The 16,782-nt window shown below is 39.8% G+C and overlaps 1 protein-coding gene across 1 annotated transcript; it reads left to right on the forward strand.

Annotated features, from left to right (window-relative positions):
• The first annotated feature begins 264 nt into the window (after positions 1-264).
• On the forward strand, positions 265-16,754 carry LOC138951331 (uncharacterized). The gene is made up of 5 exons (XM_070322953.1): positions 265-631; positions 13,707-13,923; positions 14,704-14,883; positions 15,371-16,390; positions 16,729-16,754. Exons 2-5 carry the CDS (start codon positions 13,719-13,721, stop codon positions 16,752-16,754), a joined length of 1,431 nt encoding a protein of 476 aa, XP_070179054.1. The 5' UTR covers positions 265-631; positions 13,707-13,718.
• The last annotated feature ends 28 nt before the right edge of the window (positions 16,755-16,782 follow it).

A 16,782-nucleotide genomic window follows, 5' to 3' on the forward strand; every position in this document is an offset into this window, starting at 1 on the left:
AAACCTGCAGCTGAGGTTAAAACCAACAACGACTGTTGATTCACTTCCTTGTCAGTTGAATGCAGAGTGAGTAACGTGACACACACGCACAGACGACTCGAGCTCGATGTACACATTATTACAGCACAGGCACGCGAACTTGACACGAGACAACCGTGGCACTGAGGCACTCTCAAAAAAAGCCAAACAACACGCTCAGGACTCAGGAATCAGGAATGTTTTATCCCCGAGTACGCAGTAGGAGGGTCCAGCACATTTCAGTCACCGTAATAAAAATCGTTCTATCTAACAAGCGCCTTGTTCCTCGCATATCAACAGAGCAAAAGGGACAAAACAAGAAACTACACAGCTTTGTGTCTCCTTCCAACTGGTTTCAGATGTCAGAGTCTGCGTCATAAATACACGCACACGGAAATACGGTACACGCAAGGCACGATTCGCTTTCCACTTGACAGCGGGCTACGGGTGCATCGCGGAAGTATTTTCATACTCCTAACTAGTCTCGTCATGGACTGAAACTGCGCCGTTTTGTGCTAAAGTCAGAAATGAGCACGAAGACTAAAAGACCATCACGATGTTCAACTTCTGGCTGATTTTTTTGCATCGCAGCAACTTCACGGCTTCGTGTTCGGTACGTGTTCAGTTTCTAACCTGTTTGACCATTCGAAACACAAGTATTATAAAAGCAACGATGTTTGGATTACACCCCTTTCTACCAGGCGTCTTCATACTCAGTTGAACACTTGCATTTGCGCTCTTTCATTGTACAATGATTGAGCCAATGGCCTGATGGCAAGGAAAACTAAGTTTAGAGAAGAATGTTGGGATACGATATCAACGAGCGAGAGATTTTCACCACATCGATTGTTTGAAAGTTGTCAGCAGGTGGAACGTTATGTAAATTATATTACCATGAAAAAGTTCGCAGATGCGCTGAGAAGGTTGCATTATTAAACGAGATATACACAAACGACACCAGCCAGAAACTGTGGACAAAAAGTAAAATGGCCTCCGTGATCTGTGTTTAAAGCAAGAATCCATTGCGTTTGATATTACATCTGTGAAACGTGTGTACTATACTAGACTAGTATATAATTACTGTTGTAACTAACGTGTGTACTATACTAGACTAGAGTATACTAGATAGGATCGGCTACAACGTACCCTGTCAACAACAAAACCCCACAATAATAACAGTCTTATCGTCAATATTTACAATAATAACAAACGTCCTTCAACTATTTCAAACACATGATGATGATAACAATTTTAGTTGACTGTATTTTTGGGATGACTTTGACCTGTTATTATTAAATCTATTGGCTTTTAAAAAAAATGTTGTTTGCTGTTAATGGTTTGTTACTGTATCGGATCAGTAAGGACTGGAGTGTATGCGTGTGAACATTCGGACCCACACCATTACAAACACCAATGGCTGTTATGTTATATGGATGAATACATTATTGTTCTTGTTCTTCTGTACGTCCGACAGAGGAGCAATGGTGTATCTTAAAATAGGAGCAGTCTGGTACCCATAGAATTGTGTAACCGTAAAATGTCGGGTAGAAAAAAACTGATTGAAAAGTTTGCAACCAATTGTGTCTGTTTCTAAGGTTTATACGATGCGAAAGCCCGTTTTGCTCTATCTCTAATACAACTGTCCATACAGACAAAACAAAGAAATGAAGACAGCTGATTGTTATCTAACCGGAATCAGTCAAACCTTTTTCCGTATAAACGAGCCTGTTTCCTCGAATAAAATTAGTATAAATTACAAGGGCTGACCGCATAAACATCGTAACGCAGTTTCAGCTAATTTTACAGCAGAGCCATCTGAAAGTTCGACATCTAAAATGAAATATTTCCTTGTTTCTATTGCCCAACAAATTAGTGTCTATAAAAACAGTGTTCATTTCTCTGCATGTTTAAGTAACTTTTGTAATCACAAATACTGTTTTATAAACAAGAATGGATGATTTGTGTGCTATATATTGATTAAGACATTGATGCACTCCGGCACAAAGCATACTCCAAATGAATAGAGGTCTGCATAAACCACGTACAAGCATTTCCGCTGTTTATCCAGGCCAAATGCATGACATGTCATGGTAAACCTGGGCTGCCAAACACTTGCAACTTGAGATACTGACAGGTGGGCAGCTCTAAATCCTCAATAAACGTCGTAGGTGGAACTATGATTTGGTCGCGATAGCACTCTTTGGAATGTACAGCCTGCGGAAACCAATCATAAATACATACGACCTTCAGACAGACCATTCCTTGCCTGAATTATCCAAAAGCTTCTGCTAAAAACGAGTAAAACCAGTAACAGCCTTTCAAAACGCCACAAAAAAGTGACTTAATCACCTTTTGGTTGAGTATAAAGGTCGTACATGTATACGCTTTATTCGTTTTGACCTCTGTAACTGTTGCTTATCAAGTTCTTGTGAAAAGTGTATTATACATCTTAGTCTGATGACGTAATCAGACAGTGCTCCTTTTTACATTTAGTCAAGTTTTGACTAAATGTTTTAACATAGAGGGGGAATCGAGACGAGGGTCGTGGTGTATGTGTGTGTGTGTGTGTGTGTGTGTGTGTGTGTGTGTGTGTGTGTGTGTGTGTGTGTGTGTATGTGTGTGTGTGTGTGTGTGTGTGTGTGTGTATGTGTGTGTGTGTGTGTGTGTGTGTGTGTGTGTCTGTGCGTGTGTGTGTAGAGCGATTCAGACCAAACTACTGGACCGATCTTTATGAAATTTGACATGAGAGTTCCTGGGAATGATATCCCCGGACATTTTTTTATTTTTTTCGATAAATACTTTTGATGACGTCATATCCAGCTTTTTGTAAAAGTTGAGGCGGCACTGTCACACCCTCATTTTTCAATTAAATTGAATGAAATTTTGGCAAAGCAATCTTCGACGAAGGCCGGGGTTTGGTATTGCATTTCAGCTTGGTGGCTTAAACACTAATGAGTGAGTTTGGTCCTTAAAAATCGGAAACTTGTTATTAAAATTATTTTTTTTATTAAACGATCCAAAAACAATTTCATCGTATTCTTCGTCATTTTCTGATTCCAAAAACATATACATATGTTATATTTGGATTAAAAAACAAGCTCTGAAAATTAAATATATAAAAATTATGATCAAAATTAAATTTCCGAAATTGATTTAAAAACAATGTCATCTTATTCCTTGTCGGTTCCTGATTCCAAAAACATATAGATATGATATGTTTGGATTAAAAACACGCTCAGAAAGTTAAAACGAAGAGAGGTACAGAAAAGCGTGCAATGCAGCACAGCGAAACCACTACCGCGCTGAACATGCTCGTCAGTTTCACTCCGTTTTGCACAAGCGGCGGACTACGGTCATTGCGAAAAAATGCAGTGCGTTCAGTTTTATTCTGTGAGTTCCACAACTTGACTAAATGTAGTAATTTCGCCTTACGCGACTGTTTTCTAATCTGTTCTTAATTTATGATCATTACACAATAGGTTCCATGAAAAAAAAAAAGAGTTAAAAAAAGAAAAACGACACGGCAGACTGTTTGAATTTGATCAGTGGGTTGAAGTAAACGCTAGGTTAAACTCGATACTCCATGATGGCGTGCGATAAAAAAAAACCACAAAAAAACCCACGCAAACACAGACACACAGACACAGACACAACACACAAACAAACAAACAAACAAATAGGAAACATTGGAAACTAACCTGATTCAGCATTCCGATGTATTTTTGTATCCTAATCACAATAATTCTGCCGATGTATCATAGTTGCACAACACATCAATGTCACATTAACTCGTTACACAATGGAGTGATTGTCGTTGCCATTATCATAAAGGTAGTGTTATAATCCGATGTAGGTTTTTGTATCCTGTATGACATTGTAAGCATCCCAGTTGCAATGTATGTCAACGTATCAAAGTTGTAGGACACATCAATAGCATGTCGATACCACAACAAAAAGTTGGTATTGTAGGTCTGTAAGTTGAAGTAACATTGTGTATCCAGCATGTACGTGTCCCAGTCATGAAATGTAAAAATAAAATCAAGTCAGACCACAATGGCTTTTCTAGTAGCAGTCACTCAGGTTGGCCGGAGAGTCTCTGGCGAAAAGTATGATAGTTATTCAGAGTCATTGTTCTGCTCATTGGTGTCAGGCTGTGGGAGGCGGTTCATAGCAGCAGGAGAGGCGATGAGGCTCGTGTAGAAGCTGTGGTGCTCCTCGGGAATGACCCCAGAGGAGCACAGGTACAAAAGATCCGTCTTCTTGGCCTCAGAGATCGGAAGTTTTTGGCTGTACAGGTACGGTATGGTGTGGACTGGAGCAGCACGACCTCTCTTGCTGCCCCCAGCTACCTTGATTGTCTGGTAGGGTTGATCAAAGGAAGTTTTGTACAAAACTTTTTCTTCTCTGTTCTTTTCGAAGCGCAGTGCCTTAAGTTTCAGCCAGTTGACTTTTTGCCCAGCGATGTCGGTCTTTGTGTTCCGGAGAGTTGCTGCAGCCAGTGACTTAAAATTTAAAAAATATGTGAACTTAATTTGGATCACCTGATAAGGGCGTGTTCTTCTGGCCATACGCAGAATGATGTCCCAGCCACTAGGGGTGTAGATGGGCGTGCTCTTTTTTTGCAAATGTGCATGCTGCATGCATGGAGTCGCATTCCATCTGCGTATGGCCACTCTCCAGGTACTTGTGTGTGATGGTTTTAATGTTTCCGATGTTCTGGACTGCATGGGCGAGAGCAGCTGCTAGGTACTGATTTCGATTTTGCCCTGAGCAGCAGTCTGAAAAGATGATAACTTCCTCAACGCTGTTTGGAAGTGAACGAAGATAAAAATAAATGCAAGTTGCAATCTCGCAAGCTCCTCTTTTCAACCCTCAGATTCGTCCCATGTGTAGCAGTTGGCTTCTCCATCAGCCAGTGAATGGATGGTAAAGTTATGCACTGAGAGTTGTCGTCTGTAATATAGCAGACTCACCAGACCACAAGGCGCCTGGAGGACCGCTTGGAGATCCAATGTGACGACATGCTTTCGGCGATCTTCCTTTGCCTCTGCTTTGTCCTTCTCTTTTTCAATACGGGCCCGCTTCTTTCTTTCCTGGTGTTCTTCAAACGCCTTCTTGTCATCTTCCGTGGCCAGTTCTTTGATCTTTTTCATGATGAAAGCAGCACACAGAGAACACTGATCTTTCTTTGGGATATGGAATGCCAAATTGTAATCGTTATTGAACACCTGTCAGTAACTTTTGGTGGAAACTGGCTTTCGACCCACTTCTTTGCACTGTTGCACGTACAACTCGTGCATCTTCTTGACCGTCAGTCCAGGCTCCAGGTATTTACGCTGCGTGTCCTTCCGTGTGTAGTGTGATTCCACAGCGGGGAAGGACTCAATGTGTCGTCTGACTCCCTCAATAGCCTCTTCACTGTTTTTGTTGTGTGGCCGGCTCATTCCTCGGTGTTCTTTCCCAGCGAAGGTGCCATTCGTGCTATTCTTCAAAGCATGATCAACATAGGTTTCACTAAGATTCAATGTCGCCAAAAATAATTTCTTGCAGACGTGTTGCTCTTGGCCATCAACAATAAAGAAGAATGTGCGGCATCGCTGACGTTTCTTGGGCACTGGGTTGTTGTCTGCGCCAAAAATAGCTATTTTCCATACTGTCCGGGTCCATAAAAATACCGGGTACCAATCTGCAATAGAAAAGATAGTGATTTTAATCAGATATAGTTCAAACATCAAACACATTGTTGAAATGATACTCCTATAATTATACAATTGTCGGTTGACTGTCTCACTGATCGATTGCATGGTTCTGTGTGTGCATGTGAGTGTGTGGGGGTGGGTGGGTATGTGTGGATGTTTTTTTTGCACATAGATAATTATGTGCCTGTGTATATATATGTATATGTTCACATGCATTTGTCAATTTTTAGTGCGCTATTTGTAATTTTCCTTGCTATTTTTTGGGGTCCTGTGCTCTAATTTGTAGAGAAATTGCACATACAAAGTGTACATTACTATTATTTTTATCATTATTATCATTAACTGCAGAAAGATAAGATCGCACAGAGAGAGAGAGAGAGAGAGAGAGAGAGAGAGAGAGAGAGAGAGAGAGAGAGATAGAGAGAGAGAGAGAGAGAGAGAGACAGACAGACAGACAGACAGACAGACAGACAGAGAGGGACAGAGAGAGACAGAGAGAAAAAGACAGATTTAACGGCAAAAATCAGTAAATGCTTACCTTTTTACATTTAGTCAAGTTATGACTAAATGTTTTAACATTGACGGGGAATCGAGATGAGGGTCATGGTGTATGTGTGTATGTGCACATGTGTATGTATGTGTGTATGTGTAGAGCGATTCCGAGGAAATTACTGGACTGATCTTTATGAAATTTGACATGAGAGTTCCTGGGTATGATATCCCCGGACGTGTTTTTCTTTTTTTCGATAAATGTCTTTGATGACGTCATATCCAGCTTTTTGTAAAAGTTGAGGCGGCACTGTCACACCCTCATTTTTCAATAAAATTGATTGAAATTTTGGCCAAGCAATCTTCGACAAAGGCCGGACTTCGGTGTTGCATTTCAGCTTGGTGGCTTAAAAATTAATTAATGACTTTGGTCATTAAAAATCTGAAAATTGTAAACAAAATATTTTTTTTTATAAAACGATCCAAATTTACGTTCATCTTTTCTTCGTCATTTTCTGATTCCAAAAACATATAAATATGTTATATTTGGATTAAAAACAAGCTCTGAAAATTAAAAAAATTAAAAATTATGATCAAAATTAAACTTCCGAAATCAATTTAAAAACACTTTCATCTTATTCCTTGTCGGTTCCTGATTCCAAAAACATATAGATATGATATGTTTGGATTAAAAACACGCTCAGAAAGTTAAAACGAAGAGAGGTACAGTAAAGCGTGCTATGAAGCACAGCGCAACCGCTACCGCGCCAAACAGGCTCGTCACTTTCACTGCCTTTTGCACTAGCGGCGGACTACGTTCAATTTCATTCTGTGAGTTCCACAGCTTGACTAAATGTAGTAATTTCGCCTTTCGCGACTTGTTTACATTTAGTCAAGTTTTGACTAAACGTTTTAACGTAGAGGGGAGAATCAAGACGAGGGTGTGGTGTTTGTGTGTGTGTGTGTGTGTGTGTTTGTGTGTGTTTGTGTGTGTGTGTATGTGTGTAGAGCGATTCAGAGAAAACTACTGGACCGATCTTCATGAAACTTGACATGAGAGATCCTGAGTATGGTATCTCCAGACTTTTTTTCATTTTTTGGATAAATGTCTTTGATGACATCATATCCGGCTTTTCGTGAAAGTTGAGACGGCACTGTCACGCTCTCATTTTTCAACCAAATTGGTTGAAATTTTGGTCAAGTAATCTTCGACGAAGCCCGGACTTCGGTATTGCATTTAAGCTTGAAGGCTTAAAAATTAATTAATGAGTTTGCTAATTAAAGTTGTCATTAAAATCGATTTTTCGCAAACAGATTTAAAATTGATTGCATCGTATTCTTCATCACATTCTGAATCTAAAAATATATACATATGTCATGTTTACTCTTAAAATGTGATCACAATTAACGAAAATAGATTAATTAATCTTATGAAATTTAAGAAATCGATCCAAAAATGAGTACATCTTATTCTTTATCATTTCCTGATTCCAAACACATATAGATATGATAGGTTGGATTCAAAACAAGCTCATAAAGTTAACAAGAATACAGAAAAGTTTCTGATTCCAAAAACATATAAATATGATATGTTTGGATTAAAAACACGCTCAAAAAGTTAAAACGAAGAGAGGTACAGAAAAGCGTGCTATGCAGCACAGCGAAACCACTACCGCGCTGAACAGGCTCGTCAGTTTCACTCCGTTATGCACAAGCGGCGGACTACGGTCATTGTGAAAAAATGCAGTGCGTTCAGTTTCATTCTGTGCGTTCCACAGCTTGACTAAAATAATGTAGTAATTTTGCCTTACGCTACTTGTTATTGTTTTGTTTAGGAACCCAAGTAAAGTATATGGCTTCATGTGATTATTTGTTTATAATACACATTTTTTTCATCAATCATTACATTTAGTCAAGTTTTGACTAAATGTTTTAACGTAGAGGGGGGGATCGAGACGAGGGTCGTGGTGTATGTGCGTGTGTGTGTGTGTGTGTGTGTGTCTGTGTGTGTGTGTGTGTGTAGAGCGATTCAGACTAAACTACTGGACCGATCTTTATGAAATTTGACATGAGAGTTCCTGGGTATGATATCCCCAGACATGTTTTTCATTTTTTTGATAAATGTCTTTGATGACGTCATATCCGGCTTTTCGTGAAAGTTGAGGCGGCACTGTCACGCCCTCATTTTTTAACCAAATTGGTTGAAATTTTTATCAAGTAATGTTTGACAAAGCCCGGACTTCGGTATTGCATTTCAGCTTGGTGGCTTAAAAATTACTTGATGACTTTGGTCATTAAAAAACTGAAAATTGTAAAAAAAATATTTTTTTTATAAAACGATCCAAATTTACATTCATCTTATTCTCCATCATTTGCTGATTCCAAAAACATATAAATATGTTATATTCGGATTAAAAACAAGCTCTGAAAATTAAAAATATAAAAATTAATATGAAAATTAAATTTTCGAAATCAATTTAAAAACACTTTCATCGTATTCCTTGTCAGTTCCTGATTCCAAAAACATATAGATATGATATGTTTGGATTAAAAACACGCTCAGAAAGTTAAAACGAAGAGAGGTACAGAAAAGCGTGCTATCCTTCTCAGCGCAAGTACTACCCCGCTCTTCTTGCCGTGAGCGGTGGACTGACGATGCTACGAGAATACGGTCTTGCTGCGTTGCATTGCGTTCAGTTTCATTCTGTGAGTTCGACAGCTACTTGACTAAATGTTGTATTTTCGCCTTACGCGACTTGTTTTTAATTCTTGACAATTTCATCTTTGTCAATTGACAACTTTACAGTATAAAATCATTTTTCATATATTTTACTTGGGTTACTAGAACAGATCAGGTGTGTATGCAAAATATGAAGTACATTTCTTTTTTTAAAAACCCAAAGATGTTATGACTCAAAAACACGACCTGTACGGGTTGTTTTGTTATGCTGATAAGTAGAGTGGGAGAGTATTTTCCTGCCTTGATAATGCCCCTAAGCTTGATTATTGAAACTCTCTGCCTCCTCCTGTTGATCCTCCAGTGCCCGTCTTCTTCCCTTCCTGTTCTACTGGCTTCAAGGTAACACTCTGCCGTTTATCGTTCAGCACATTTGATGCAGAACAAGTTCTTGTAATCACAAAATTCGTGGCAATACTTGCAGACGTAAATGTTCAGATCATACTCCCCCAAATACTGACAATACTTTTACTGCATTATCTTTAAAATTGGCTATTGCAATGAATATGCAAATCTGAACGACAAAAAGTTTAAACATTTTGATCTGTAGTTCTCAAACTCTTTGGAACCAGGTTTCACAACCGATATGAATGCTATGTTGAAACGACAGCAAGAGTTTTCACTTAAAAAAAAAATTCATCTTTTATGCCTAGTCCACTATTCGCCATTTGCAAATGTCGCCAGAATTTATCAACCAATAAACAAGTCGCGTAAGGCGAAATTACTACATTTAGTCAAGCTGTGGAACTCACAGAATGAAACTGAACGCACTGCATTTTTTCACAATGACCGTAGTCCGCCGCCAGTGCAAAAGGCAGTAAAAGTGACGAGCCTGTTCAGTGCGGTAGCGGTTGCGCTGTGCTGCACAGCACGCTTTACTGTACCTCTCTTCGTTTTAACTTTCTGAGAGTGTTTTTAATCCAAACATATCATATCTATATGTTTTTGGAATCAGGAACCGACAAGGAATAAGATGAAATTGTTTTTAAAACGATTTCGGAAATTTAATTTTGATCTTAATTTTTATATTTTTAATTTTCAGAGATTGTTTTTAATCCAAATATAACATATGTATATGTTTTTGGGATCAGAAAATGACGAAGAATAAAATGAAATTGTTTTTGGATCGTTTAATAAAAAAATAACTCACTCATTAGTTTTTAAGCCACCAAGCTGAAATGCAATACCAAAACCCCGGCCTTCGTCGAAGATTGCTTTGCCAAAATTTCAGTCAATTTAATTGAAAAATGAGGGAGTGACAGTGCCGCCTCAACTTTTACAAAAAGCCGGATATGACGTCATCAAAAGTATTTATCGAAAAAAATTAAAAAAATGTCCGGGGATATCATTTCCAGGAACTCTCATGTCAAATTTCATAAAGATCGGTCCAGTAGTTTGGTCTGAATCGCTCTACACACACACACGCACAGACAGACACACAGACAGACAGACAGACACACACACACACACACATACACCACGACCATCGGCTCGATTCCCCCTCTATGTTAAAACATTTAGTCAAAACTTGACTAAATGTAAAAAAATCACAATACGCAAAACTTTGCAGCTTTTACATACAAGGAAAGTCAAATCAAATATTTACCCAGAAAATGTTATTTTGTTTAGCTAGCTTACGTATTTCGTACTATAGGAATACGCGGCTTCGCCGGGGTGAATCGCGAGACAGGGACAGACAGCGTGGCGGTTCACCACAATCACCTTTGAAGGCGAAGTCCTGTCAAACGGGATTGAGAATTTTAGAGCTTATTTCTAAGCCCTATATTATCTGTTATGGCTTCTTAAATGCCAGAACATACAGACAGACAAAGGCCGCCAGACCCCATCACAAACAGAACTCTACAATCCACAGGTGTTGCCTCCACACACACACACACACACACACACACACACACACACACACACACACACACACACACACACACACACACACACACACACACACACACACACATACACACAGAAGCCGTATATATCTATCTATATATAAATATATAGAGATAGATGACAGTGGATTTTTCGATAAATAGATTCGACCTTTGCACTTTTACAGTGAGGACAACTTACGGGTACATGCAAGTAAAGCCCACAACTTCTAAGGCGAACAACTCCGCAGAGTCTGCTGTGAAGGGCGACGGTAGTCTCCCTGTCACACTCGACCCCCTTTGAATGAACTTTGTCCCCAAAGTTCCGAACCATGGACCCGCCAAGCTTAGGTCACTCCCAGGTGGAATGGGAACAGCACGAAAATGATTCAGTGGCCTGAACATTTCATGTCGAGTCCCATCGCTGTCGACGACAAACGGTAAAATATGACGTCATCAAACTGTCCTATCAATAAACGGAAAAACCTTCTATGAGAAAATCCAGTCAAAAATATCCATATCAAATTTCATAAAGATCCACTCCGTAGTTTTTGAGATATGATCTGCAGTGTGAAAAAACGCCCATAACGCCCATAACGCAAACTCATTTGTCATGATTTGGTCGTGTTCTGCCGATACTATAATGTTTTTCTTTCCTAAAACACACTATAATAGTAGCCCTTCCCAATGTCTATGCTAAAACTGACTTGTCTGTGTTGTCAATGATTTTGCTACAGTGTGAGCACAAAAAGTCTAAAGAATATCACGCCCATAACGCTGTGACACGAAAACTCATTTTGTCGTGTTCTGCTGATACTATAATGTTTTTCTTTCTTAAAACACACTATAATAGTAGCCCTTCCCAAATGCAATGCTAAAAATGACTGGTCTGTGTTGTGAATGATTTTCTGCGACACGAAAGTTATGAGCGGAAGACAAATCTGCTGAGTGCAATTACGTTTCAGAAGATAGTTGGTTAAAACAGTTTATCACTCAGACACGCAAAGGAACACTATAACTTTATTATTCAGGCCATATTTGCTTTCCTTTATCATGTATGAAAGCACTGGCCTTGGTTGAAGAAAGTGACCTGTCGCTGTGCAACAAATTTGTCGCCATTTTCCGCCGTATTTTGTAAATAAAACGTGTTTACTACCCACACATACAAAACGATGCTGTTGGTTCTTTTTATTTTCTTTTTGTTTGATTCATGCTTAGCAGTTTAGTATGCTTTGTTTTCTTCTCAATTCAATGGATGGCTATAAAATAAGCATTTAAATGTGAAGGTGTTAAAATTACCCATGATCTGAGCTGTTCACAGTAAGGACAACTTACGGGTGCACGGAAAGCGTTCTGGACAGTGCAGTGACATTCTACAAATAGTAACGTAGTAACGGGAATATGGATTGACGCCACACGAAGGAAGGGAGATAAACGCTGAAAACACTGGAGAAGATAAGGAAGAGTTACTGGGAATGGATCCAGAGAAAAACCAAAATCGGTTCAGCGCTGCGCGCTGAGAGCACGTGTTGAAATATCTCATCGAGCAGGTTGTGTCCGGAGTGTACCTGAATATGGCCACCAAATTTGAAACAGATCCATCGAGAACCTTGGGCGTGCATCGCGGACACACACACACACACACACACACACACACACACACACACACACACACACAGGAGTCAAAACAACGAAGTGACTGTGGTAAGATGAACAAAGTTAAAAAACAAAGGATTACTGTACTCACCAATACAAAGACGACACAAGACGATTACGAATTTTCGCTTCTGGAAGCTTCATCAGGAGTGTTTACTTGTGTCCAAAAAATCATGACTTGGCATGACAAATGATTGATACACACAATGCCAAAGATTGATTTGCGTATAAGCACTGACGCACAGTTGCTAGCGGTGTAAACACACTTGATATCTTTAGGATGAATACTGTGCCACAGCGACGCTCAGCCAAGCATGACCGCATCATGTTTTGAGAGGCACGCAGCAATAACCGCTGTCAGTGCAAAACAGCGTGAACGTTTAACAAAATGTTTATGTGCTAAAATGACTAGCAAATTTACGTCAGTAATTAAACTCAAATGAAACTTTGGCAGTATCTGTATCAATCATTTGTCTGCAGACATGCGAAGTAATGAACTTATTGGACACAAGTGAACAATCCTATGACGGGTTTTTAAACGTTTTGCGAAACATTGCGTACCATCTGAACAAATACCTGTAACAACAATTCAAACTGTTTCTCGTAGTACCTCTAGAATGTTGGCAAAATAATATTACTCGGACCATTTGAGAGCAATCTACTCAGTCCTTGCTGAAATACAGCGCTTTTTGTCATGATACACCTTAAAAATTGACACAAAAACGCCCGTTTATGACCGCTCTTGCGATCGACACCTATATCAGTGGGAATAGCATAGCACACGAAATGGGTTAGCTAGCTGAACATACATGTTCTAGGTAGATACATAATTTGACTTTTTTCTTGTATGTAAACGTTACAAAGTTTTGGCTTTTGTGATTTTTCGTCGATTTTGATTTTGAGGGTACCTTTATTTGAGCGGCGGTCGCGTGATCTCTGTAAAAGAATTTTTTTATTCCAAAAGGTGATCCAGATAGTCGAGTGAACGGCCTTAATTTGCATAGAGAGTTTGAATGAAATGACACGAGAAATAATGCTCTAGTTTGAGTGCGAAATTTGTCGCAATAATCTGTTGGCAAAGTTAAGATATGAACATGGTTTACCTCAGATGCCTCACAATATCATATTGGGACCAACTAGCCGTTAAAAGTTTGAAAAGTGCGACATTTCTCGCAAACGAATGTACTTTTCTCTTGACTTTTCGAACCTGCTCTCTTGCAGCCATAACTAACCATGGAAGAAAAGTCCCTTAGTGACCGTGACGACGATGACGTCACCATGCCGAAATGTTTTGGGGAGACCGGGATGGCAGATCCAAGTGCTATTCAGAGCTTTCAAGTGGAAGGTGCTGAAGGAGGAAATGACGCCACATCACGTGACCTCGTTGGCCACGTGACTGACCCTGACACCATGATGACTGCACCAACTACGTCGGGCGGTAAGAAGAATAGACGATGTTCGGAAGTAACTCTGTCAGTTTTATATGGGTTGTACATGAGTTTCTCACCCTTAAAACTACGTGGACTATGAAACCCATGTGACATCATTGACCAATCACTGGTGAGTGGTGTGTCTCCACGTGTAATCTGCGACTACATAAGGAGACACGTTGCTTGTTAGTGATTGGACTGTAATGTCACGTGGGTTTCTTTGCTTGTTAGTGATTGGACTGTAATGTCACGTGGGTTTCTTTGCTTGTTAGTGATTGGACTGTAATGTCACGTGGGTTTCTTTGCCTCAGTGTTTTCCAGCAAAAGTAACTGTTCCACAATCAATACAATAAAATAAAATAAAATTAACTGACAGGTGTTTTCCGGAATTCGTCAGGTGACCGCAGAGTTTTTTCTTTTGAAAACTGAACGCAGGTTAAGGAAATTGTCGGTAATTGTTAAGCCAGGCTGTCTGGAAAATTAACTTTGTTTACTTTTCAGATGGTGTTACAGGATTCCAGTCATTGACTCTGTTGAACTTACAAAAGCATTTTCACTTTTTACTTTGATTAGTTTGTATATGGCCCAAGCAGAATCTGTTTTAATGAGTTGTATTCATCTTGTTCCCTATTGGAAGATCACGCTATGTGTGTTGAGTGAGATATAAGTAAGCACAGGCATGAAGAAATTAGTTTGATTCCTATCAGTAAAAATGTCTAACTAATTTGATTTCTAAATGTTAAAACTAGTTTTCTTCTTTAATCTGAACTCTTTGTGTTTGCCAACAGGCCTCCCTGCTAAGATGGAGGGCAACATTCACTTCGCAGCACAAATGGAAGTGTCTCACAACCTGACGCAGAATTTGTCTCGCATAAATCAAATCATCAAACCCAGGATTTACGGAAATTATGTGGACGCTTCCACTACCAACACAATGGAGGACATGAGTGGCTATACTCAGATAAAAGGTGAAGGGAGGGAGCTTCAGGGGTAGGGGGGGGGGGGTTGTACTTAGCATTAATGCTATACAACCAGCAATACAACCAATCATGTGTTCTTTCATAACAAACAAAGAAACAAGCAAACAACCGAACGAAAATCTATCTCATAAAAGGAACACAAAATGTGGATTAACTCATTCAAAGGAAAGAACTAATAAACACAGAACTCATAAACTGCTCATTCTGGTGTGCTTTTTTCAGTTGATGTACAGTTGTTGTTTAGTCTATCATTCCTGGATTTCGGAGAGCATCAAAAATAAAATGAAGACAGACAAAATGAGAAAATTATGTTACCAACTTTGAAAAGGATATTGTTTTCATTATCTAAAATAACAGTCCAGTTTTTGTGATATTGCAAGTTCAGACATCAGCATGAATTTTATAACTGCAGTATGTTTTGAGTCTCTTGTGAAACAGCTGCCTTTGTTGTTGTGCTAAGTTCATTTTTGTTTAGACCAAAGTCAAGTGGAGATCAACCGTGAAGCCAGCCTGTTCACATCTACCCCAGCCTACAGGGACGCCTTGCAGCAACTGGAAGCCAGTGGACTGCTCTTCATCACAGGACCTGCTGGCAGCGGTAAAACATCCATCGCCACGGCCTTACTGCGTCACTACCAGCAGCAGGACAGGACGCCCCTCGTTCTTCACCGCTACGAGGAGTTCAGACATCACGTGGGAGGGGACCGCAGGCAGGTAATCCTGTTGGAGGACATTTTTGGGGATGAAGAGTTCCTGTATAAACGGTATAAGAAATGGTCACGTGCAGTTGCAGTATTAAGAGAATTTTGTAAGCAGAAAAAATGTATTGCCGTCATTACGATTCGTGACACAGTCATTGCTGGTCTCAAAGCAAAATGTAACTCTAAGCATATAGTTTCAAACTTACCCATACTAGAAATAGAAAAGTCAAAAACACCGACAGACTCCGAGAAGACGGAACTGCTCCACAAACACACAAAGGAAGCTGGGAAAATACTTACATCATCCGTTGTGCGTGACATTCTTGTCGTGGACACAAGCAAACACATGTTTCCCAAATGCTGTCGAGACTTTGCTGAGAGCGTTGACATTAATGTTTCTCTGAAGGACATTTTCAAAGATGACATATTTATCATTTCAACGCCATTGTCTAATCAGGATGTCGAAGCATTGACTGAGGAATTAATGAACGCAGTTCAGGGAGGTGATGTACACCATCTACGTCAATTACTCCAGCGTGGCGTAAGCGTCATGTCTGAGGACATTCACGAAAATCTTCCTCTTCATGTTGCCAGCAAGAGTGGTAACTTGCAGGTGGTTGAGTTATTACTAGACTGGATAGCAGACATCAATGCAAAGGATGCGTATCAGTATACAGCGCTGCATAATGCCTGTTCGATGGGATGGGTGGAAGTTGTACGCCTTCTTCTGAAGAAAAAGGCAGATGTCGACGTTGCAGAGAAGAGTGGTTGGACAGCAGTTCACTTTGCTGCAAGTAAAAGTCACCTTGATATTCTTCAATTGTTAATTGACAACAAAGCTGCAGTTAATCAACCGACCTCAAACGGTGATACTCCACTGCATATTGCATGCACATCCAGGCAGTTGTTCTCTGTGAGTATCCTTATGGAAAGTGGTGCTGATCCTACTGCGTCAGACAATGACGGAAAAACACCTTTGCACATTGCATGCTTTCACGGTTATGTGGATATAGCAAGGGCCTTGATCCGGCAAGGAGCCGACAAAGAGACAAAAGACAAGCTCCAAAAGACTGCACTCCACACAGCCTGCGAAGAAGGAAATACAGAATTGCTTAAACTTCTGATTGATGAGGGGGCAGCCGTGGACACACCGGCTAAGTTTAACTTCTTTCATTCGATAATAAAG

Source organism: Littorina saxatilis, linkage group LG16, assembly GCF_037325665.1.
Source record: "Littorina saxatilis isolate snail1 linkage group LG16, US_GU_Lsax_2.0, whole genome shotgun sequence".
In the NCBI taxonomy this organism is placed as follows: Eukaryota; Metazoa; Mollusca; class Gastropoda; order Littorinimorpha; family Littorinidae; genus Littorina; species Littorina saxatilis.

Bases quoted from the DNA above. Each gene is read 5' to 3' on its own strand.
- LOC138951331 (XM_070322953.1), top strand. From the start codon at position 13,719: ATGGAAGAAAAGTCCCTTAGTGACCGTGACGACGATGACGTCACCATG. The intron at 14,884-15,370 runs GTGAAGGGAGGG...ATTTTTGTTTAG, and splicing joins TGGCTATACTCAGATAAAAG to ACCAAAGTCAAGTGGAGATC. The intron at 16,391-16,728 runs GTAAAAGTCACC...CTGATTGATGAG, and splicing joins AGCAGTTCACTTTGCTGCAA to GGGGCAGCCGTGGACACACC.